This window comes from Neolamprologus brichardi, chromosome 2, assembly GCF_056152115.1.
Source record: "Neolamprologus brichardi isolate AB-2024 chromosome 2, ASM5615211v1, whole genome shotgun sequence".
In the NCBI taxonomy this organism is placed as follows: Eukaryota; Metazoa; Chordata; class Actinopteri; order Cichliformes; family Cichlidae; genus Neolamprologus; species Neolamprologus brichardi.
Window position 1 is genome coordinate 1,458,324 of NC_142105.1, and position 25,801 is coordinate 1,484,124.

The following is a 25,801-nucleotide window of genomic DNA, read 5'->3' on the forward strand; positions in this document are numbered from 1 at the left end:
GTTCCCAAGTAGACCATTACGCCTTTTGCTATAATGTCATATTTTATTAGGATTTTTTTTATTTTGAGATATTAAAATCACAACAGACAAAACTGGGAGACAGAAAAGCAAAATAAGAAAGTAAGACAAGTTTGGCAGGGAGAGAAAAAACACGACAATCTGCTTGAATACCTGCCGAAAAAAACCACACAGCAGGGAAAGCACAGCAACAACCAGCATATGTATAACTAAGAGTAACATACATATGATAAGTGTTACTGAGCAGCACACAGTATTAATATTACATGACATGTTTAGAGGCAGCAGCCGACCAAGATGGTGTGTGCGCACCTGTGTGTGTGAGCGTGCTGTGCTCATAAGGTTTCTGTGTATCTAATAGTGTGTGGGGGGAGCCACAGGCCTGCCTCCCAGGACATGAAAGAGCTAGAATGGTCCAAGACACAGTCATGTTGCAGCGCTGGGTGCTGCGGTATTTCACCGGGTATGGATCCTCTCCGCAAAGATCTCCAAAACAGGCCAATAACATTCCTCTTCCAGGTCCCAGAGGCAAGTGAAAGGAAGATTTGTAAAAGAGCTGCTCAGCAGGCACTGAAACTACCACCCAAATGGACATCCAGACATCCAAACTGGTCCTAGAGATTCAGCAGCCCCTCCCAGGTCGATAATAGTGAGAGTCCTCAGCACAGCAAGAAATAACAAGCATGGAGCCAGAAAGTCTTTTTTTAGATAAATGGACATTCTTTAAAAAGACGACTGTCCTGATCTACAAATGAAGACAGCAAATGTTCACGAAATCAAAAGAAAGGATGTCCAGGCCAAAAGTCTGCATCCAGCAAAAGTGAAAATATATCTGCACACCGGAGAGGAGACCATCGCTGCACTGACGGAGCCACACTGCTGCTGGAGAGTCCAGACATGCTGTGGAGAAACGGAGCATGTTGAGGACAGCTGAAGGAAGGCTGGACGTTAAGAGTAAAGGGCAGAGGTCTGTTGACTCAACTGTAAGAAAGAAAACAACAGGAGGGGAGTTGAACCTACACGAGGAACAATGAATGCCATAAATCCATAAACATGAAGACGATTTGGACAGTTACATGTCAGAGATATTTCTTAATGTCCTGGTGGTTCAATATGAGCAGATTACACTCATTTGGGCCTTTTTGACATCACACTGAGCCTTTTTTCCCACAGAGGGGGAAGGTCTCACCCCTCTGACCAGCACACAGTTAAACACAGTTAAACGACCGTGGTTGACTGGAGGTCCTGCTCTGTGTTATTAATGCTGGTTCTTTGCTTTTCCTGACACGTGTCGTGGACATATCTCACACCTACAAGTGAAGCACATTTATGGGAAACACTTGTTTAAACAAAAAGGGGAACATATCATAACATCCTACAGATATCAGGACCTGTATGAATGTTGTTAGTTATAATGTAGCACAATCAATAACCCGATCAAGAGAAACGGGCGTGATTTAGGGTTTGAGTCAGAGAAAGGGTTTGAGTATGCGGTGCATCATGTAGGAAGGGTTTAGCATGTGTACCAATAATGAGGACGTTTTTTCACGATGATGAAACACATTTTGTCATCTTCACTGGAACAACAGGAGTCATGAAAATAACAATTTTAATGTGCCCAAATGAAGACTTCTGTGTGGGATCATGCACTAAGATGAAGGAATTATACAAAGAGAAAATGTTACAATTTAAAAACGACAGTTACATGTGTTACTAACTTATAAGGACATGTCAGATATATGAACATATTATGAAATGGGGAATAAAGCCGGCAGGTTAACGGCCTTTCAGCCCAATGCAGCTGAAATCCAGAGACCAAACAGAAACTAAGCAGAGAAGTACAGGCGTTCTGTACTTACGTATTAGTATAAATACTACTGTTTAAAACTACTCACTGATTCAACTTCTATACTCAAGTAAAAGTAAAAAGTACAGGCTCTGAAACCAGTACAAAGGAGGTTTCTATATGAGGTTTGTGAACCTTGTGCTATCATACAAATAATAATAAAATAATATCAGTAGATATTCTAACTGCACTCAGCCTGAGTCTGAAGAAACTGAAGGGAAATATACAGACACACTGTTGCACATTGTAGAGGGTGACTTTGCCTCTGTAAAATGTGCAGAGTCAGGGGTCAAAGTGGATCCAGCGGGGGGGCGGGTCCTAAACGTGGTTGTAATGGAGCCTCTGAATAGCAGCTAGTCTACCTCAGTTTGATTTGTAGCACATCCCACGATATTAAAAAAAACAATGTCTTGTGCACAAGATTTAAAAACACGAGGATTTACATTTTATAAGTTTATAAAATCCCAGTGAGCAGACCACACTTTCAACCTAACCTCTCCTCTTCCTCTCCAGTCTGAGTGAAGCTCTTTCTCGTTTCTCCCTGTGAAGTGCAGCAGCTGGACCTTTAGCCAGCAGGTACACTGTGCAACACACAAACAGTGTGTGCGTGCTGATGTTTGTTGAGCTGGTTGAAACGTAGCTCCAGCTGTTAGAAGGGCTGCAACTGTAACTTATTAAGGACACCGCAGTCGACTGGTGTTGTGGCAAAAACAAAACAAACAAACAACAACCCCACCATCTGGGTGGCTGTGGCTCAGGTGGTGGAGCAGATCAGCTACTGGTTGGTGGTTCGAGCCTTAGCTTCCCCAGTCTGCATGTCAAATATCCTTGGGCACGATACGAACCCCAAGTTGCCCTCCGATGTGTTTATCGGTGTGTGAATGTAGATTAGTTTGCACCTGTGTGAATGAGGCATGTTGTATGCAGCGCTTTGAGCACACTGGGAGAGAAGAAAAGTGCTGTTTAAGAACCAGTCCATTACCACCGTCCTCTTTAACCCCTGACTTTGGCACAAGTCGCCTCTTTTATGCGACATCCTGGTGATCAATAAAAGAAAAGGACTGCAGGCCATGTGCTGCTGTTTAGGCTCAAACTGTAAACATGTAGGGAGCAAGGAAAAAGTACAACAGGGTGGGCCATGGATACAGCGTAATAACATGGGAATGGTTGGTGATATTAAAGTCCTGTTTGTGGCACATTAGTATATGTGAGGGGGCAAACTCCTCAAGATGGGTGGTGACCATGGTGGCTATTTAGAAGTCGGCCATCTTGGATACAACTTTTGTTTTTTCAATAGGAAGAGGGTCATGTGACACATCAAACTTATTGGTAATGTCACAAGAAAAACAATGGTGTGCTGGATGTTAGTTCTTGGATGCTGTTTTCTTTCTATCCAGTGACGTATTCTTGTGGGAGCGTCTCCTTTCCTTTACAACGAAACCAATCAAAGGACGGCTTCAGTCAGCACCACAGTGTGTGTGTAAGGATAACATGTGAAACACACACCTGCTGCCAGAGAAACACGTCTACAAACTGAAGCTATGAAGCTGGCCGTGCTGTTCTGGGCTGTTCTGCTGTTCTCTGTCTCTGGTGAGTTCTTTCACAAACTGATGATCTTAAGAACATTTTCTGTCTCAGGCTCTTCTTTAAATAACTTTTTCCTCCTTTTAACTGAGGTTTAAGGTGCAGGTAAATATGTTAGCAAGACTAATTTAAAAGAATGATTACAGTTTGTAAAAACAAAGACATTCAGTCCATTTCAATACATTAATTAATGAATTAATTAAACAATACAAAAATGCCTAAATTATCATTCACTGTGTGCTTTTAGGATTCAAGGATAGTTAGAAGGAATAAACAGATTAGTTTTTAGTTGCAGTTTTCTCTCCATGGTTTGAAACGACATTAACAAGTGAACTGCAGATTATTATTAAACCTTGTCTGTGAAGGTTCTCAGTCATCCAGGTCATCGTAGTCAAAGGAGCTTGCAAAGAAAAGCGTCGTTGTATTTGAAATATGTAGTGGTTTAGACCTCTGTCTCACCACTACATATTTCAAATACAACTATTACAGACAAAAACATGGCTGTGCCATGGGCTCCCCCGTGTCACCTATTGCAGCCAACCTTTACATGGAGGAAGTGGAAAGCAAGGCTCTTGGCTCTTTCAAAGGAAGAGTACCCAGCCACTGGTACAGATATGTAGACGACACCTGGGTCAAAATCAAGACACAAGAAGTGGAATCCTTCACTGCGCACATCAACGCTGTGGATAAAAACATCAAGTTCACCAGGGAAGACACAAAGGACGACTGTTTGCCTTTCCTGGACTGCGCTGTGCACATTGAAGAGAACGGCAACCTCAACATCGAAGTTTACCGGAAGCCCACACACACAGACCAGTACCTCCTGTTTGACTCCCATCACCCTCTGGAACACAGACTTGGAGTAATTAGGACCCTACACCACCGGGCAGAACATGTTCCCTCTAAGCCTGAAGGGAAAAAGAAGGAACACACACATGTAAAGGAAGCACTCAAAACGTGCGGCTATCCTAAATGGGCGTTCTTAAAGTCAGCAAAGAGGCACAGAAAAGAAGATCAGACACCAGCGAGGGAGGATAAGAAGGACAGACGCAACAACATTGTCATCCCCTATGTAGCCGGTGTATCAGAGAAACTCAGGACGGTTTTCTCCAAGCATGACATCCCGGTGTACTTCAGACCCAGCAACACACTCAGACAAAAACTGGTTCACCCGAAAGACAAAACGCCAAAACACAGACTTAACAATGTGGTGTTTGCTGTACAGCAGCGAGGAATGCCCAGACCTCTACATTGGAGAGACCAAACAGCCACTTCACAAGCGCATGGCACAACACAGAAGAGCGACCTCCACAGGACAAGACTCAGCTGTCCATCTGTATCTAAAGGTCAAAGGTCACTCTTTCGAGGATGCCAATGTTCACATTTTGGACAGAGAGGACAGATGGTTTGAAAGAGGAGTGAAAGAAGCATCTATGTCCACTGTGAGCGACCATCTTTGAACAGAGGCGGTGGTTTACGACACCAACTCTCTGCCATCTATAATCCAGTTTTGAGATCCCTTCCCAGACGCCTTAACGCCCACTCACATCCTGGGCCATCTGACCTCAGGAATTCGCATGATAAGGTGGGGCCAGGTTTCACAATGAACTCACCTGAAACTCTGGCTGATTGGGACCCACACCCAGTTCCACACCTTGGCTCAGGCGATTAGAGGATCATCAGGGGGTCCTTTTGTCCCTCTGTGGGGGGAAACTCCCACCAGGTTTATATCTGGGACTCTCCACCATTTGACCTTAGAACTGAAGAAGCCTCTCGGATGAAGGTGAAACGTCTTCAAGTAACTTAAAGAAGTCCAGACGCTTTTCTTTGCAAGCTCCTTTGATTATTAAACCTTAGTTTACAAGATAAGACCTGATGTCCTTTATGATCAGGAATATGTTTAAACTGGAAGAGTTTCTTTGATGTTGTAACCAAAACATGTTTTTCATATTCACACATCAAAGACTGGAGTGGAGCAAAGTAGCAGGACGTTCAGATCACACTCTCTAATTCTGCTTACCTGGATTATAATCTGATGGACAAACTGCTGGTTGGGGACATACTTACCGGATATTAAATTGTGATGGTTAAAACAGGGTCGATCACAAGGATATCTACAAATACACAAATAATATATGTGTGTATGTTGTGCAGTTGAGACAGCATCTGTGCTTCCAAACAACCACAAGTTGAGGACATCTGGAGGACCGAGAGCAGAAGCTCTTGTTGATGTCACAGAGGTAAGAGTCGGTCTTATCCAGTATTTTTATTTCTCCCGTCTTAAATGTTTTCCAGGATCTTCTTAGTGGGCGTGGTCACTTCAAATGAATACGAAGTTCTTTATTTACGATGCATTTCTAGTTACAGGAGTCGTCCCTTTCAAGATGTTTCCGTTAACAGAGATCAAACAAGTTTAAACATGTATTTGATTTCTCAGAGGCTCATGGACTGTTCTTCTTGAGAAACAGCTGAAAGGAAAAACAGTGTTGGGGAGAGTTGTGGTTCAGTTCTTGGTGGAACCTTTATTAAAAGTGTTGAGATCAAAGTTCAGTGTCTACCTGACAAGGTTTTTATTCACCCCTTTATCAGTTCTGTTAATCATAAAAGGCTTCAGAAACACTTTTTCTTCAGCGTAGCATGAAGTCAGTACAATGACACTGGTCGTTTTCTCTCTGCTTTTTCACCGCTGTTGCATTCGGCTGTGGTGTCGCTGCTGGTAGCTGGACACAGGAAGTCCTGCTCCTCCAGGACGGCACATCAGTATGTGCAGAGGTGCCAAGTAACAAAGTACTAATACTTTGTTTTAGTAACAAAGTATTAGTACTTTGTTACTGTACTTAAGTAGAATTTGCAAGTATCTGTCCTTTACTTGAATATTTGTTTTTCTTATTTTTACACAAATATCTGTACTTTCTGTACTTTCAAAACAGACTTGTTACTTTTGTTTCAGTGGTCACATTTATAGACTATATAAATGTAATAGAGTATATAAATGTAATAGAGTATAGGAGTGCAGGTGTCCGCAAGATGATAAGGAAGCACGAAGCACGTTTTTAAGTGGCAGATAAATTAAAAATCCTATCAGCAAACAAACAAACTGTCTGACTTCAGTTTGTCACACAGTGTGTTGCAGCTGAAGGTCCAGCGGCTGTATTTTCATGCAGAGAAAAGAGCGAGAGATACTTCACTCAGAGATGGAGAAAGATGTGGGGGGGGGGGGGGGGGGGGGAACAGGACACGAGAGGAAGAAGAGAGGTTCAATTTAAAGGTCCGAGCCCCGGTCCTTCACCAGCCCAGACACGTCTCTAATCATTTTGTCCCACTCGGCAACGCACCTGCTGAGGAACAACTGACGACTGTGTTTCGAGACATGTGACACTACAAACATCAGCAGCCATAACGAATTGTCTTCCAGGGGTCAGAGCAGGGAACCTAAAACTGCTGGCTAAGGGTGAACGTAAAACTGTAAAATTCACGTCGGGAGTGGACAATCCCCTTACATCCTTAAAAGTAATGTTAAAGTGGTTTTAACGTTGCCACAACCACTCTGTAGTTTTCTCTGGTCCCCTCCCCAATCAGACCAGGAGTGACATGTTTAGCCGCATGTTCTCCTTAAATTGCTGGCTGTCTGAGTGGTGTCCCAGAAACGATGTGGGCTTCATAGATAATTGGCAAACCTTCTGGAGGAAACCTGGTCTTGTTAGGAGAGATGGCATCCATCCCACTTTGGATGGAGCAGCTCTCATTTCTACAAATATGGACAAATTTATTAAACCCCCCAAAATATGACTCTCCAGAGTTGGGACCAGGAAGCAGAGTTGCAGTCTTACACGCCTCTCTGCAGCTTCCCTCCTCCTGCTACCCCCCAAAAACCATCTCCATGGAGACTGTGTCAGCTCCCAAACCAGTGAACAACAACGGCACCAAAGAGTAAACGAGTGATAATCTGGTTTATTAAACATTAGTTAATGTTTAATAAACCAACTAGCTAACCTTCTAACTAAATTAGAAGGTAATCATTTAGCCTAATAAACTATTCATTACTATTTATCACTGATTAAAAAAACCAGAACAACCCCAGGTTTCTCTTCAGCTCTGTAGCCAGACTGACAAACAGTCAGAGCTCTGTTGAGCCAACCGTCCCTTTAACGTTAACTAGTAATGACTTCATCAATTTAGTCACAATTAACATTTTTTGATCATACCCAAATGTATCTATTGGTGAAGCCAGATAACACAAACCAATTAGTTTAAACTGCAAGAATGTCTTACAGACATGGAAGAAGACATAAAGACACAGGTGACCTCTAATTTAAAATAAAAATGAGGTTATTGTGGAGATTTGCAAGTATTTAGGTGTTCTTCTAGGTCATAAACTGTGTTTTGAACTTCATGCTGATATTACCACCCAATAAGGTCAGCACAAACTGTACTGAGGTTATTGTACTTGCTCCTAAAAATCTTAGAAATATGGTATCTAACCAGATTCTTACTCTGGATGGCATTACCTTGGCCTCCAGTAACACTGTGAGGAACCTTGGAGTCATTTTTGACCAGGATATGTCCTTCAACGCACATATTAAACAAATATGTAAGACTGCGTTCTTCCATTTGCGCAACATCTCTAAAATTAGAAATATCCTGTCTCAGAGTGACGCTGAAAAACTAGTTCATGCATTTATTACTTCCAGGCTGGACGACTGTAATTCATTATTATCAGGATGTCCTAAAAACTCACTGAAAAGCCTTCAGCTAATCCAAAATGCTGCAGCAAGAGTCCTGACAGGGACTAGAAAGAGAGAGCAGATTTCTCCTGTTTTGGCTTCCTGTTAAATCCAGAATTCAAAATCCTGCTCCTCACATACAAGGTCTTAAATAATCAGGCCCCATCTTATCTTAATGACCTTGTAGTACCATATCACCCTATTAGAGCACTTCGCTCCCACTCTGCAGGCCTACTTGTTGTTCCTAGAGTATTTAAAAGTAGAATGGGAGGCAGAGCCTTCAGTTTTCAGGCCCCTCTTCTGTGGAACCAGCTTCCAGTTTGGATTCGGGAGACAGACACTATCTCTACTTTTAAGATTAGGCTTCAAACTTTCCTTTTTGCTAAAGCATATAGTTAGGGCTGGACCAGGTGACCCTGAATCCTCCCTTAGTTATGCTGCAATAGATGTAGGCTGCAAGGTTTTTGTGATGCTCTGAGTGTTTGTCCTTCTCTCACCATGTGTTTATACACCGTCTGAATATGCTCACCCTGAACTGAGCATGTGCATGAATAGAGAAAGCACCATGGCCCTCTGATCAGCCCATATCACATATCAGTGTTATTTAAACATTGATTGTTATAGTACACGACATGTTTCAGGGGAACTGACAGGCAAATACTGTCAAAGAACCATGAGTCATAAAAATGTTGACTTTTTAAAAAATTTCACTTCCATGCAAAATGTTTACAAAGAACAAAAGTAAATAAGATGAGAAACATGAAGTCAGTCTGAATCATGAAGCATTCAAAGTACGATAAATATTCAGTACGATCAAAAATGATCTCATTAATATTCCACTGATTCTTTTAAACATTTTGTCTTTTTAGCTTTTGAGCAGCTTCTCAGGCGTTAATCTGAACACTTGACTATTTAAGTTTAATTCAGCACTTTATTGTCCCACAAGGGGAAATTAGCAACAAGGACAACATACATGGGGACACCAGTGAGCAAAGGACTGCGTAAGAATAAAACAACATCACAATAAATAAAAACAAAAACAAATTAATTAAAAAAGAAGAAGAACAATAAAACAGTGATTATTTGATCCTAAGGAGACGAGTTACCGTAGAAATAAAAGAAACTGGAGTCTTTTCCTCCTCACAGCTAAGTCTTCACCTTCTGTTTGTATGTTTGTGCAGCCAAAGTAAACACGTCCAGTTCAGTTTCCATCGCCTGTGTTTGGGTCCACTCTCCACTTCACAGTCTGTAGACGTGACTTCACCGGACGTCCCAGCCGATTCACGTTCTTCAGTCATATTACCAAACCAAGCAACGACACAGAAGAAAACCACAGATTCAATAAAAGTTCTGCAAAGCAAAGACATGAGAGATGAGACGTTAAAAGTTCTTTTAAGGCTTCTCGTGTTCCTTCTTCCTGATGTTGCTGTCATTCGCTGCATCGATCACTACAGCCGTCTTCTTCTGCTTGTCTACCACCACTATATCCGGTTGGTTAGCCACCACCATTTTGTCCGCCTGTATCTGGAAGTCCCACAGGATCTTAGCTCGGTCATTCTCCACCATCTTTGGGGGCGTCTCCCATTTTGATCCTCGGGACTTCACAGATGTTCCTGTACACTATGCCGGCCACTTGGTTATGGCGTTCCATGTATGCCCTGCTGCTAGCATCTTACACCCTGCAGTTATGTGCTGGATTGTCTCATCTTTACACAGCCTGCACCTGGGGTCTTGCCTGGTGTGATGGACCCCAGCCTCTATGGATCTTGTGCTCAGAGCTTGTTCCTGTGCTGCCATGATTAGTGCCTCTGTGCTGTCTTTCAGTCCAGCTTTGTCCAGCCACTAGTAGGACTTCTGGATATCAGCCACCTCCTCTATCTGCCGGTGGTACATATCATCCAGGGGCCTGTCCTTCCATGATGGTTTCTCCTCTTCCTCCTCTTTCTTGGGTTTCTGCTGCCTGAGGTATTCACTGAGCACGCTGTCAGTTGAGGCCATCTTCGTGATGTACTCGTGGATGTTCGTTGCCTCTTCCTGGACTGTGGTGCTGACACTCACCAGTCCCTCCTTCCTTCCGCTTAGCGTACAGCCTCAGGGTGCTGGACTTGGGGTGAAACCCTCCATGCATGGTCAGGAGCTTCCTGGTCTTTATGTCAGTGGCTTCTATCTCCTCCTTTGGCCATCTTATTATCCCAGCAGGGTACCTGATCACGGGCAGGGCGTACGTGTTGATAGCCCGGATCTTGTTCTTGTACCCCCAGGCCGTGACATTTTAATGGTTCCCATTCACCTGTAGGATCCCCAGGTACCTGTAACTGTCCTCTATGTCTGCAATGTTGCCTTCTGGTAGTTCGATCCCCTCAGTTCTGACTACCGTCCCTCTCACTCTTAGCATACAGCTTGATGTCATCCATGAACAGGAGGTGGCTGCTGACAACCGCGTAGTCGGTATCTGTAGCAAGTCTTGTTAATGATCTCACTGAGGGGGTTCAGGCCTGCACTTGATGGTGACTTGTGTGTGTGTAGAGGAGGTGGCTGACAACTGCTATCCATAGCCAGTCTTGTTAATGATCTCCAAGAGATATAAAACTAGGAATTACAAATAAATAACATGTTAAATTCGGTAAAATTAAGGGATTAAAAGGTACTATTTACTAACTATACAATACTAACTGTACGATAAACAAAGACAGGACAGAGAAAGTGGATTGTGCAGGAGGTACTTGATGGTGACTTGTGCTATTGGCTTGAAGTTGGCTTCCAGTGTTGTACGCCACATCCCCATTGAGTTCCTGATGAAGGCTCTCAGGGTCCTGTTGATCTTGTACAGGTCTCGGCATTCCAGGATCCAGCTGTGGGGCATTGAGTCGTGGCCTTCTTGTAATCAATCCAGGAAGTGCACAGGTTGGTCAGGCTAGTGTTGCAGTCTCAGCTGACTGCTCGGTCTGCCAGTAGCTGGTGTTTTGTGCCTCTGGTATTCTTGCCAATATATGTGTGTGTGAATATATACATATATATATATATTAGTGCTGTCAGCGTTAAAATAACATCAACGCTGTAACTGAATTAACACGGCAATTCTCCATTAGCGAGCCCCGTGCGTGGGGCTGCACTGCGCTAACTAACGCGTTAACGAGCTGACCATGCTAACGCGTTGAAATATATAGTACACACACACGTGTGTTTGTGTGTTTGTGTGTGTGTACTATATAGATACTGCTACTTGAAAACATTTGTTCTTTGCATGCAGAGAGCAATTCCTTGTTTGTGTTCACAAACAAATAAAGATGATTCAGATTTTTCTGATTCAGTTAAGAAGTTAAGAAAGGAGCACCTGATAATGATGACCCCTGTGTAGGTCTGTTCAGAGGTCGACCAGCCACTGGAGGTTAAACTTGCTGAAGGGATTAAATTAAGAATGAGTAATCCTGTCACTGCCTGCTTTTGTATCCAGCCCAACTGTGGGAAGTACGAAGGAGGAATCTGCACCAAGGAGTATGCTCCAGTATGTGGGAGCGATGGGAACACCTATGACACCGAGTGTCTCCTCTGCAAGAAGAACAGGCATGTAACACACACACACACACACACACACACACACACACACACACACACACACACACACACACACACACACAGTGAATCTATGTGTGTTTTTCTCTCCTACAGAGAAGAGAAGAAGACTGTGAAGGTGGTGAAAAAGGGGCCATGCGCGTCCTAGACGGCTATGTTGCCCTCATGGGTGTTAAATAGGGCCGATTGATTTCCTGTGTTTGTGTTCTCAATAAAGTTTCCGTCTGCAGCCTGTCTGTGGTCTAATCCTTTAACACAAACACACCCTGACTACACTGATCACAGACAGGTTTAATTTAAACAGTAATAACAGTAAGTGGCTGAAACTTGTCCCACAAAGCTGGACTTTTCTCTTAATACTATTTATTATAGGTAAGAAAATGTGGTGCAGTCAATGATTTGTTCATGAGAAACAGTCATTTCATCATCACACATTTCTGTGATATAATCACCACTTATGTGTAGACAATACAACAAACGGTGGAAAAATGTATGTCCTGCCAAATGAGCAGAGTCTCTTATTTAGTCACAGCTAAGCAATATTCACATGAGTGTTTCTGACATACCAAACATCAAACACTCCTATATATAGATAATGCATGTATTATTGCAGGTCTAGCTTACAATATAAAGCACCTTGAGGCGACTGCTGTTGTGATTTGTGTAAAACACTGAACTGAACTCTTTCAGCTGAATAGATTCTGGGCTGTAAGTTTAGCTCACTTGTTTTTGCTGAGTTTGGATGAAATGGTTTCTATGAGCATTTAGTGGAGATTCTGAGGTTGTTGTGGACACCACACATGCCAATAGTGTTTAGCTACAGTTCACCCCCTTTGCCCCCGCTACCGGCAGCTTTGGGTCTCAGGAGGTTTTAATTTTAAAAAAAAAGTTTTAAAAACTCACTAAATGTAATATTTTCTATATAAGGTTCTTCCCTTTTCCTTCTGTGAGATGAGATGTCCACAGTGGGAATTCCCAGCAGAGACACCAGGGGGCCGCTGCCCAAGCTGCAAACCTGCAGATTGGTTTTGTATGTTCTGCCTTTTATTCTGATCATTTTTGCCGTGTTAGATTATGGAATCAAGAAGGCTTGGATGTCCACTCACTACAGCACACAGGAAGAAGTGCAGCATAACTCATGTTTATGGTGTGGTCTGCTGGGGCAGCAGCATACTGGGAACAAGCTGAAGGCCTGTTGTGGGACTCAAATCTGTGTTACCGTATCCTACTGCCTTCTATGCACCCTTTGCTAGCAGTCGGATAAGCTGACTGAAAGTAAATGTCACCTCAGTTTAGAGACTCAAACACTTTTTGTTGAATTGTGTTCTAATGATTCAACTACAATTGTTACACATAAGATATGTGAAAAGCCACCTGTGGTCTTATAATGATGTGTAAACCATGAAAAGCTCCTGTCCACCCTCTTTAATGTGTTTGTGTAACTCATAAACATTTATTGTGGAGTTCACCTCAGGTTATTCTACCCACGTTATCCATAATATCACCAATATTTACTTTATTGTATCCTCAAGTTATCTGTGACACGTATCTACTCAAATGTACTCACCTTAGTTTGCAAAGAAATCGTTTGCAACAATGTGACCAAACGTTAAATGAACATATTCTCATCTCACCTATGAAGTAAAAAATCTGAGTTTTATTTTTGCTCTTCAGTCTCAGTCACCCATTAAGTTACAAATATGTCTCTATAGACTCAGACCTCACAGCGAAAACGTAAAAATATACTGTGAGTGATGTTTTCTTCAGCAAATGTTTACTCTGTCCACGTCCGATGTTCATGCCAACAATGCTCCAGAGATAACGAATAATCGCACAACAACAAAGGTGAATTATCAGTTATATTCACTGTTTTCTTCCCTCTTGTTGCTGGTTGATCTTTGTTTTTGGAAGAAGCTAAGGACATTATTCTGTTTGTTTCCAAGCTAACGGTGGTTAGTGGTCATTTATCAAGACACAATTAAACTGTACAACGTGTTAATGAGAAATACAAATTACAAGTTATCCTATAAATGATTTAAAAAATCACCTGTGCTGCATCAAAAGTGCAGGCCATCAACCTCTGCAGTCACAGGTGATGCCAGTTTAACGACTTCCTGTCTGTGATTTGAGAATGTTTTTGAATTTTTTCACTGATGATGAAAAGGACTTTTGTTGTGATTTGGCGCTATATAAATTGAATTGAATTGAATGATCCGATAGTTGTTCCTCTTCTTCACTTTGTCAAGAAGTTGCAGTCTTTCCTTTTCCAAACTTTCCTTAAATAGTTCACCTCAGCCTTTCTTCTCATGTGCTCGTGTTCACATCGCCCTCTGAGTTCACTTCTGTTTCTGCCCATTTTAGATATTTCAGTCTTTGTTGCCGTTGTTGGGATCTAGGTGTGTTTAGAAAACTGACATTTCATGAGTCTTTGGAAAAGCTTTAAGGAGTATACGGATTTAACTGTGTTTAATTTTTGGACACATTTTCAGTGAATTATTTTAGTTTTACTATTTTTCGGGAGGTTGGAGTTCAGACTGGCTGATGATGTCAACAGAGATGCTGTGCATGTAAACTTCAAGCCTGAACTGAAGAAAATAAAGTTGCCAAAAGGAGAATGGACTCATCTCTCTGAGGGTGCAACACAACCTGGGAGTTTTTCACTGCAAAGAAAGACGAGCTGCAAGTGACGAACAAAGTTTTCCTTCATGTATAAAGGACGACAGATGTACCTGACTGGGAGCAGCTTATTGAGGAGATAGAGGAAAGTTACTTACGCTGTTACACAGTTGATCAAGGCAGTCAGGTTATATGTGAGGCTCTGCAGAACCCGCTCACATTGCAAGTCTTCAGCAAACCGCTAAACCTCAGCAAATGAGAGAGGGCGAGTCGCCTGACAAACCAATCACAGTTTAGGAGCACAAACATAGGACAGTGCCAGCAGTGTCGAACATCCAATACAGAAAGGGACACTGGGCATCAGGTTGTCGTAGGAAAAAGTGCTCAGCTAATTCAAGTGAGATTGAAATCACACTTAACACTGAAGGGGAGGAGCTAACAGATCCGTTCAGCCTCAAAGCGCCGTAAACAACAGCAAATAGCAGGTAGGCAAAAGATGCCAGGATGCATTAAAGCTCTAGAGCTGAATATACAGCTAAAAGTGTCTGTCAAAAGACATAAAACGCAGTCCCCAGACACCTTTATCAGGACGTTAAAGCAAACATACTGGATCCAAAAGTGGGGAAGGTTCATCTCCAGGGTTTCATGATTGAGAAAAGCAGACCCTGCATTTATAACACCATGAGGACTCCGTCAGTGGGTGAGGGTCCCATTTGGCCTTACTAATGCCCCAGCAGGGCTCCAGCGCTACATGAAGGGATTCTGGGAAACCTCAGGGATGAAGTTTGTGTCCCATATTTGGATGATGCTTCAGCTTCAGCTCCAGCTTCAAGCAACACATCCAAAATGTGAGGAGAGTGCTACAGCGACAGAGAAAATGTGGCATCAAACTGAGGCCACAGAAGTGTGATTTTTCAAACGTGAAGTCTACTATGTGGGGCGGGTAGTTCCTTCAGAGGGACACAAGATGAACCCCAAAGAAGCTGAAGATGAAACATGAGAGACCATCGACCGTGAGAGAGGTGAGAAAGTTGTTGGGTTTCCTTAGACCAGGGGTGGGCAATTCCAGGCCTGCAGGACACCGGCCCTCGAGGCCTGGAGTTGCCTACCCTTGCCTTAGACCCTATATACAAGACTTCTCGAGGAAAGCCGAACCCGTCTATGAACTCTTAGCAAAGCCTAAGTCTGAACAGAAGCAGAGTGAAAAGAGTAAGGGATGTCACCGCAAATCTGCTCAGCTGCCACCACCCCATCCAGTCCAGTCGATGGCAATTCACCAAGAGACACTCAACAAAATAGTAAACCGCTGGGTGGCACAGTTGGCAGATTATCGGTTCACCCTCAAGTACAGTCCTGGATCAGCAAATCGAGATTTCTTATCAAGAAGAGGAAAGCCCATTCATGCAGGAATGCAGAGGAATGCCAGCAGGATGCCATATTGGGAAGGATCTAGAGAGAGAGAAAACAGGAGAGGTGAGCTGGGTCTCACCTGTCACCTGTAATGTCGACGCATTGCCAGAAGGAGGCATCATCTCAGAAACAATTCAGCCTTTTGCAGTTGACGACGTCAGAGATGCCCAGAACGCAGATGCAGCCATAAATCTAATGTTGTCCCTGAAAAGATCATAAAGATGGTGGAGAGTCAGGCAGTCGGGTACCTTCTCTGGCAGTGGCCCCATTTGTAGATTGATGGAGATTGCATTTAAAGTCCATGATCTACAAACACCTAAACAAGGAGATGGGACATTTAGAGGCAGACAGGATGGTCGCTCTCACCAGGGAGCGCTTCTGCTGGTCTAAAATGTGGCAGGAAGTGGAGCACTCTGTCACTCAGGTGTGTCGCTGTATAAAGAAGAAGACGCCTAACAGAATAACCAGAACACCAGTTCAGAGCACTGAGACTTCTGCACAATTTTAGATGATGTCCATTGACTGTTTGCATTTGGATGAATGCAAAGGAGGTGAGGAATACTCGGAGTTGTGGATCATTTCACCAAATACGCTCGGACATACACAACAAAGGACTGGAAAGACTGGGACAAAGAAGCTCTTTGATGACTTTATCATGAACTTTGGTTTCCCATCCAAAATACAGCGTGACCAGGGCAAGCTCCAAGACTACTGCAGTATCAGCCATTCTCGTACCTCCCTGTACCACCCACCGGCCAATCCTGCAGAGCGCTTCAACAGGACACTGCTAGGTATGCTGCGGACACTTCACGAGTCTCAGAAGTTATGGAGAGAAGTTATGTAAAAGGCCTATGCAATTGTGAGGCAGAATATGAGAAGGAGTGCAAGAAGAGCACAGAAAAACCAACATGCATGGAGCTCTGAGCTTCAGCCAGGTGACCATGCCTTGGTGAGAAATCTCACACCCAAATCTCGGGAAACTTACTGTGAACACAGCCTGAAAGAGAAAAGCAGTGGAAACATCGTCAGACCGAGCCTGATACTGACCAAACAGACACAGGTAGTTCTTGTCATGGTCCTGAGTCTGTGGACTCAGTGATTTTGGGTTTGGTGTATTTATTGTTATTAATATTCTCATTATTATTTGTGGACTGTTTTTGGGATGATTTGTGTTTTGGGATTTTTGGATTCTGGGTTTCTGGGTTGGTGCTCCCTCTGTTGGTCCCTGGTGTTAGTCTTCCCTGTCTCGTCAGGTTCATCAGGTCCAACTGTGTCTCCCACCTGTGTGTGATTTCCAGTGTCCCTCTGTGTATTTATAGCAGGGGTCCCCAATCTCAGTCCACGAGGGCCGGTGTCCTGCAGGTTTTAGATCTCACCCTGGGTCAACACACCTGAATCACATGATTAGTTCATTACCAGGCCTCTGGAGAACTTCAAGACATGTTGAGGAGGTAATTTATCCATTTAAATCAGCTGTGTTGGATCACGGAAACATCTAAAACCTGCAGGGACACCGGCCCTCGTGGACTGGGATTGGGGACCCCTGATTTATAGTGTGTGTCTGCCTGTGTTCCTCGTTGCGTCGTCTGTGTTACTCTGCATTACTCTGTATTCATCTCCTGGAAACTGTCTGGGAACCTCTCTGTGAATCCACTGTGTGCTCTCTCTGCTGTCTTCCCTTCGTGTTCAGGTTTGCCGTTGTATAGTTTAGTTTCTCCCAGTTTAGTTTCTCCCAGTTTAGTTTCTCCTAAGTTCTGTTTTTGCCATCCCCACTTTGTGTTCTGTCATTTATAATAAACCACCCTCGCATCTCAGTAAGTGCTGCATTCAAGTCCCACACATCACATGGCTGCTGCCCCAGCCGTGACAGTTTCAGTGCTGTGTCCCTGTGCCTCATCATGCCTGCATTGTCCCAGCTGTGTCTCCCTCCTGTCTCATTCCCTAATCACACCAGTATGTATTCAAGCCCTGTGTTATTCCCTGCCAGTTGTTGCATCCTCCTCGTTGGTTGTGTGTTTCTCGGCCGTCATGTTTTGTCAGGTTATGTCATGCCACGTCATGACCTCCCAGTTTAGATCATCCTTCCGAGTCCCATCTCTGAGTCCTGCGTTTGGGTCCAACCTCTGCCTGCCACACAGCTCACCGTGACAACACCACTGTTGCTTGGGAAGCTTGCACACCAGAGCTTCACCCACATGTGCTGTACCAGTGCACCAGTGATGTGATGATTTGAACTTACTGAACACAGTCTGGGCAAACACTTACCTCCTACAACAAGGCATTAAGACTGCACACAGCTGTTGTGTGTGTGATGATATGAACATATGTTGCTGTCTGCACGGTCCCACACACACCTATGGGTAACCAAATGCAACCACCACACAGATTTGAATAATAACAGGAAAAAACAGACTGTCTCTTACGTTTGTAGTGTAACAACGAGCAACTTACGAGTTAGTCACAGGACCCTCTGCCGTTTGCATGCCAGCCCCACCTGGGGGTGGACGATGCAGTGATGCATGTGCTGCAGAGAGCGTGTTCCTCGACCCAACACCACAGTTCAGATAATGTTCTTGGACTTCTCTAGCGCCTTTAACTCGATCCAGCCCGTGCTGCTGAGGGAGAAGTCGGAGTCCGTGCAGGCGGAGGCTCCACACGTCCAGTGGATCAGCGACTACCTGACAGGCAGACCACAGTTTGTGAGACTGCAGAGCTGTGTGTCAGTCTGAACAGCAACATGGGAGCACCCAGGGAGCTGTGCTGTCCCCTCTCCTCTTCACCATCCACACGGCCGACTTCAAGCACATCACAGAAACTCCAGGAATCCTCTGATGACACGGCCATTATTGGAAGTGTGGACACGGGAAGAGGAGTCCAGAGGACAGACTGACCTCTTTATGAGGTGGTGTGAGGTGAACCACCTGCAGCTGAATGTGGCCAAAACAAAGGAGCTGGTGGTGGACTTTGTTTAATTGTTCATTACAATCCTCTCAGGTCTTACAGTGCACCTGTCCCCAAAGGTGGGAACAAACCAGGTGCTTGCACAGCCTCAGCTCCGTCAGTGACCTGCATTATCAGCTCCTTTGCCCTTTAAATTTTCAACATCCACACCTGAGAGATGCTGAAACGCTCAGGGTCACAGCCTCACACTCTCATCAGCCCCTCAGATTTATCAGCCACAACCTCCAACCTCCCCTTCTCCCTGACCTGAGATTGCAAACTGCTCCTCCCTCTGGCCATGTGGTGGTACACCAATCACACACTGTCCCCTCAGCAACTCCCGATCAGTGTTCCTGTGTTGCACAAGATGTTAAGTTTTGCCTCCCAGATAATTCAACTCTTTTTGTTTTCTTATTTGCAACTTATTTTTTCTCCTTTTCTGTGTTAAACGGGGAAGTTTCTTATGTGAGGGAGGAAAAATGTGACGTGCAGAATTAACTTCAGGTTTATCTATCTATCTATCTATCTATCTATCTATCTATCTATCTATCTATCTATCTATCTATCTATCTATCTATCTATCTATCTATCTATCTATCTATCTAGATAGATAGATAGATAGATAGATGAATGACTCAACCAAACAGCCCATGTAAATAAATGATTTCCCTTGACTTGAATAATAAACTTAGGACCAAAAGTAAAGAGTAGGGTTGAGTATGTGGGTTAAAACCTGCCAGATCTTCTCTGCCAGTGTCAAACAGCTGATTCTGCTGCTGACTCTTTTTCTGAGCTTCTGGATTCCCACCAGCTTGAGTGCACTGGTTCTGCCAGAGTGACCAACACAACCACACTGGTTGACTTACAATCCCACAAATGCAGGTTGAAGAATCGGTAAATAGACTGGTTCTTATAGAGCATACCACATTCACCCATTTACACCCATTACTAATAACCCTCTATGGCACGGTGTTGCCTTCAGGAATTAAACCAATTTTGTTGTGATTACACTCTCCCTTAATTTAAAAAAGACGTATTTACTTATTTTGTGACACAAACACTTCAGTTTTCAGTAAAACGATGAGAAGCACAGAGTTTGACCTTTGACTCGGGGGTGGAGCGATCCTCTCAGATGTCAGATCTGCATGACAGAGTGCAGCTAATGCTGAGACTAATATCAATTTTATGCACGTTTAAATTGAAATAAGCATATATTTAAAATATGTGCATGTTTAAGAACATTGAAGAAGTATTTTTAGTTGTTTATAGACAGATTTTGGTTTGTTGTCTCAGGGCAACACTGTGTAGTTGGGCCAGCTTTCTTCAGGCAATAATGGCAATGCAGCAGTTCAAAGTTCTGGTTCTTGGGACAGCTTGCTTTAGGTAGGGGTGTTTCCCCACTCCAAAACACCTGAATTAAATGATCAGTCTGTTATGGGACAGCTGCAGCACATCCAGCTGGTCATTTGAATCAGAGGTGTTGGAGCAGCAGCACTGAGGATGTGTAAGCTATCAAATCATTACTAAAATGTGTACAAACGTGGAAGAATTGAGGTTTTATGGCAGTTAGTGTGTCTGTGTGTGCGCGCGCGTGTGTGTGTTATTAGCTTGGAAAGGACTTCAGAATTCATCATATTCACACATATTGCACAGAACCCGTGCACAGCCAAGACACACAAAACACACACAGTTATTTGTGATTCGTTACACTGGGGAGGCTACAATCACTCCCAAATCGTTCAGAAAATTCATAAAAATGATCTATCGAACTACTACAAAATGTGTGTTTCAAAACTGCTCATTTCAAGTGAACAAAGATTTACTCTAGTATAATTATATGTGAGTCATTTTATATGTATTATTCAAGTATAATAATTTGCTAACAAGGTAATGGTAATTATTTAGAATAGTTATCCCACATATATATGTGGCACTAAGAGTCTTAAGTTGAAAATGTACCCGGAAGAATGTTTTCACACTTATTAAAGCGTCGCTCCGTAGCGACGTCTGTCACCACTGTACCTGGATGAGACAGTCCTGCATCCAGCTGTATTCTTACGTATTGTTTAAAGCGTATCGCAAGACTCGACACGATCATCTGACAACTGAAAATTACGCCTAGCCCTTAATCGTAAAGGTTGGCAAATCAAAGCCAACTGACCCACGAAACTGCGTTGCTGTCTGTTGCTAAGAAGAGGGGCGCTCGCCGCATCTGTTGCCGGGGTGAATTGATTAAAATGTTAGCATCCAGCTAGCTAGCAATATTTCTAGATCTGAGGCGCAACAACGAGGTTTAAATCGAGAATGAATCATGTCCTCTATTGCTCCTGCTAGACACCACTCGGGATGAATCAACACTAATTTTCGTGTTCGGTTTCGGGGCTCTACTTTCCGCCCGAACAGGAAGACGGACCTTAAAATGTAGAAATTGGGTACATGTAAGGTTAAAGAGCTAACTGCAGCTAGCAGACTAGCTTGATGAAATACAACTATAATCTATGCGGCTACCGCAAAACGTAGCTGCACTGCCAGCCAACATGGACTGTTTGTTTTCCGTTCAGCCCGACGTTGTTAGAGATGAATAAAACGATTGTAGTGTATTCGACCGAGAGCTAGAAGGCCGATGCGACAATGGAGTCTTTCCTGCAGATAGCTCCCCATTCTTTGGCTATAGTGCTATCCAGGGTCGGGGCTGGGGAGGCGTTAGGGGGCAGGGTGTCTGAAAGCGACGAGTTCCCGAGACACCACACCGGCTATGAGATTTTTGCCGATTTTAAAGCAGAAAATACCCAGCATCATGTATGGAACCAGCGGATTACAGAGGCCGTGTCCGAGACTTTCTTCCTGGGATGGATTGACGAGCATGTGCTATTAATTCAAGGCAAGGAAGACCACCTGGAGGTGCTGAGGGAGGGATGGATGCGGAGGTCTCTTAATCCGCCTCGGGGATTCACCATTAAATACCTCGGTAAGGCCTCTACACCTAGTCTTGTGTATTTATGCTAATGATATCCCATACAACTGTTGAAGCTTAATACAGCACCTTGACGCTGAAAGCCATTTTCATGTGCACTGCCTGTTATCACTTGGAAATGTCTTTAGTTTGAGCACCAGTGTTTATTTTAAGGGCCGTCATAACTGACAAGTAGCGTATGATTTGTTAAATCTAGCAGAAAAATGTAAATATCACTTTATATTCGCCTAATACACTTTGTTATTATCTTATTTTGTATATTTTATAATCACGCATCTTCGGGGATAGACAATTTGGCCTATTTAAATAAGACAGAGTTGAATTGTTCTGTTGTTTAGAGCATTTATAATAACTCTTCATACCCATGTTAGAGGCCCGGACACCTCAGACTGAAACAAAACTGGAGAACTTGTTTTAATGCTGGTTTTGGATCAAGGGTACATGTTTCTCACAAGTTTGTTTTTCATTAGTGACTTGATGCTGTAAAACTTAGACAGTATAATGATTGACAGTTTTAATCAACAGCTGCAGTCAAAGAGAAACTGGGCTGTATCTCTTTGGGAATAGGGTTGGAATAGCAACACTGAAAGCAGACGGGACATGTGCTTCCATCCTGGGTGTCTGTTTCATCCTGAGAAGTCTTTACAGTAAACTGGACTCAGGGGTCACCAACCTTTGTGAAACTGAGAGCTACTTCTTGGGTACTGATTAATGCGAAGGGCTACCAGTTTGATACTTCTGAAATAACAAATTTGCTCAATTTACTTTTAATTATATGTTATTATTAATAATTGATGTATTCATCTCTGTAAAGACACTGATTCTTGCTTTAAGAAGGTAGGAAACAGATACATATACACACTTTCTTTCTATAAATCTCTAAAGTGTTTACATTTTCAAATAATCTGCAACATTTTCACTTGCTGCTAACAATGTTGAACAAATCATGCACTGCACCATGTCTGCACAGATGATCAATTATAAACATACAAAAATCAACTTTCAGATTTTACTGAACTTGTCACAAAATCTGCAGATTTTTAAAAAAAATCAAATGTTACATTCAATGAACACGTTTGTTTTTCAATAATTAAATTCAGCTTTGCCATGACACTGCCATGTTGCCACTGGGAACCCTGGCATTTCCTGCTGTTCACCAGTGTGTTGTAATCTGGGGTATAACTGGACACTGCAGCTCTCAGTCTTGCAGATGTGCATCAGAGAGGCGTGTCCTGTGCTTGTTCTTGATGAAGTTCATGTCAGAAAAGGCTGATTCACAAAGACAGGTTGAACCAAACAGGCTGGCAACCTTCACAGCTGCTGTGCATACACCACTGTACTTTTCTGCGTCAACAAGGCACCAAAAGTTTGGCTTTGAGGTGGACGTCATTTTGCTGTGTTCTAATTTCGATTTCCACCTGTCCAGCATAAAGCTGAACATTGCTCTTAGTTGCTCAGCGATGCATGTTGTGTCCACGTTCATGAAGGGATTGGAAATGAATGATCAAGTGTACTTTTCTGCAACTTTGTCAAAAGTCTCAGATGCAGAAGCGTTGTCTTTCAGCACCATCTGCACAGAGGGAAAGTGCATTTCTCTGTACATGCACAGAGAAGATGCTCATCTGGGCTTTAAATCCATTTAAAGCACTTATCATGTCAGCAACGGTCTTACCTTTGCCTTGCAGCTCACAGTTGAAATGGTTCAGTTTTCCAGTAATGTCCGTCAAAAACACAAGGTCAAGTGTCCACTCAGTGTCCTCCAGCAGCGTTGTGTCTTCCCCTTGGATTGCATGAACTCCCTGATTTCACCCAAAAGTGACACAAAACAAAGCAAAATCCGTCCCCTGCTGAGCCACCGGGTTTAGTAGCAGGTCACCACAGTCAGCTGACAGCTCCTCCAACAGCACCTTGACTGCTCTGTGCTGTTTAGCTCTGGAGCGAATGCTGTTTATGATCTTCACGACGGGAGTCATGACGTGCCCGATCACCTTTGCATGTAACGCCTGTTGGTGATTGATGCAGTGGTAATGCATGAAGTTTGGGAACTCTGTGTCACCTTTACAGTGAGTGATGACTCCTGTATGTTACCATGAGACAGCCAGGCTTTTTCAACTGGCCCCTCTCATGGCCTGTAAATGGCCTGTATTTGTTTAGCGCTTTACTCGTCCCTAAGGACCCCAAAGCGCTTTACACAACCAGTCACCCACCCATTCACACACAGGTGATGGCAGCTACATTGTAGCCACAGCCACCCTGAGGCGCACTGACAGTACTCATCTCGAGTAGGGATGGGTATCGTTTAGGTTTTATCCGATACCAGTACCAAACCGGTACTTTTGAAACCGTGCCGGTGCTTAAAGAATGGAGAACACAAAATTGGTCCAAAAACCTCTCATGTTCAGCTGTTTTTTTGTAAAAAGATAACAATGTTAGCTTTTTCTGCAGCTATGGGGCATATATGGTATCACTCTTGGCTGGAAGCAGCTTAAACAATGGAAAAAACACAAACTTTGTCCAAAAACCTCTCATGTTTAACTGTTTTCCACTTTTTCTTTGGTCATTTTAGCCTTTTTGGCCAGGGTGAAGGGAGTATCTGCCATCAAAACAATATATATATATATATATATATATATATATATATATATATATATATATATATATATTGTATGTCATTTTGTGCATGTATATATACAAAGCCTTTGTTAAAAACTCAGTTGAAACACCTTTGGCAGCAATAATCATCTCAAGTCTGTACAAGCTTGGCACACCTATTTTGGGGCAGTTTCTCCCATTATTCTTTGCAGAACCTCTCAAGCTCCATCATGTTAGAGGGGCAGTGTTGGTGCACTGACATTTCCAGATCTCTACAGAGAAGTTCAATCAGGTTTAGTCTGGGCTCTAGCTGGGACAGTCGAGGACATTTACAGAGTGGTCCCAAAGCCACTTCTCTTTTGTCCTCGCTTAGAGCGCTTAGAGTCATTCTGTTCTTAGTCTGAGATCCAGAGAGCTCTAGAGCAGATCAAGGATGTTTACATTGGTGCATTCATCTTTCCCCTGACCCTAAATAGTCACCTAGTTCCTGCTAAAAAAGAGAAACATCCCCACAGCATGGTGCTGCCACCACCATGATCCAAGATGCTGCAGCAAGAATACTTGCAGGGACTAAAAATAAAGAGCACATTTTTCCCGTAGTGGCTTCTCTTCATTGGTTCCCTGTTAAATCTAGAATTGAATTAATCCTTCTTCTAACATACAATGTCTAGAAAAATCAGGTGCCACCCTATCTTAAAGACATCATTAGAGCACTTCGCTCTCGCTCTGCAGGCCTACTTGTTGTTCCTAAAGTATTTAAAAGTAGAATGGGAGGCAGAGCCTTCAGTTTTCAGGCCCCTCTTCTGTGGAACCAGCTTCCAGTTTGGATTCAGGAGACAGACACTATCTCTACTTGTTTCCTTTTTCTTAAAGCATATAGTTAGGGCTGGATCAGGTGATCCTGAAGCCTCCCTTAGTTATGCTGCAATATGTCTAGGCTGCTGAGGGCTTCCCATGATGCACCGAGTGTTTCTCTTTCTTATACACTACTCTGCATTCAATCAGTAGTTGTTATTATTCTCTGGCTCTCTCTGTCAGTATAAAGCTCCTTGAGGTGACTGCTGTGTGATTTGGTGATGTATAAATAACATTGAATTGAACTGAACAGGGTCCAGTAACCATCATGGTGGCAGACGTTCAAAAAGAGTCTTAATTATGAAAAGTTGATTCACACCATTTCGGCTAAAGAAGCTAATGGCACACCACGAGTGCCCGGTAGCAGAAATCAACCAGCTGTAACCCAGAATTCCATCTCTGTCCCATTCAACTACTGCTGCTTAGCACTACATGGAAGCTCTTGTCAGGTATAATAGCAACTAAGATGAAAAGGTGCATCGCTTGATATATATGAGAAAGAAATGGGTAAAAATGCCAGAGGAGCAAAACACCAACCCCTGGTAGATGGAGTGTTCACTCAGGGCTGTAAGACCAAACTGACCAACCTGTGCACCAATAGGATTGACTACACGAAAGCCTGTGACTCAGTGCTTCACACATGGATCCTGGAATGCCCAGACCTGTACA

The 25,801-nt window shown here is 43.3% G+C and overlaps 2 protein-coding genes across 2 annotated transcripts in view; both read left to right on the forward strand.

Moving 5' to 3' along the window:
• The first annotated feature begins 3,287 nt into the window (after positions 1-3,287).
• Positions 3,288-12,735, forward strand: LOC148106025 (serine protease inhibitor Kazal-type 1-like). The gene is made up of 4 exons (XM_087852063.1): positions 3,288-3,454; positions 5,603-5,688; positions 11,627-11,736; positions 11,842-12,735. Exons 1-4 carry the CDS (start codon positions 3,406-3,408, stop codon positions 11,891-11,893), a joined length of 297 nt encoding a protein of 98 aa, XP_087708189.1. The 5' UTR covers positions 3,288-3,405; the 3' UTR covers positions 11,894-12,735.
• Positions 12,736-20,710: 7,975 nt separating this feature from the next.
• Positions 20,711-25,801, forward strand: part of LOC102798574 (storkhead-box protein 2-like) — a 46,689-nt gene continuing 41,598 nt past the window's right edge. The window contains exon 1 of the mRNA XM_087845786.1: positions 20,711-21,679. Within this exon, the coding sequence (XP_087701912.1) occupies positions 21,343-21,679 (337 nt within the window). The 5' untranslated portion in view covers positions 20,711-21,342. The remainder of the gene's footprint in view (positions 21,680-25,801) is intronic.

Coding starts and splice junctions, on each gene's coding strand:
- LOC148106025 (XM_087852063.1), top strand. CDS start 3,406: ATGAAGCTGGCCGTGCTGTTCTGGGCTGTTCTGCTGTTCTCTGTCTCT. Junction 5,689..11,626: donor CTCTTGTTGATGTCACAGAG/GTAAGAGTCGGT, acceptor TTTTGTATCCAG/CCCAACTGTGGGAAGTACGA. Junction 11,737..11,841: donor CTCCTCTGCAAGAAGAACAG/GCATGTAACACA, acceptor TCTCTCCTACAG/AGAAGAGAAGAAGACTGTGA.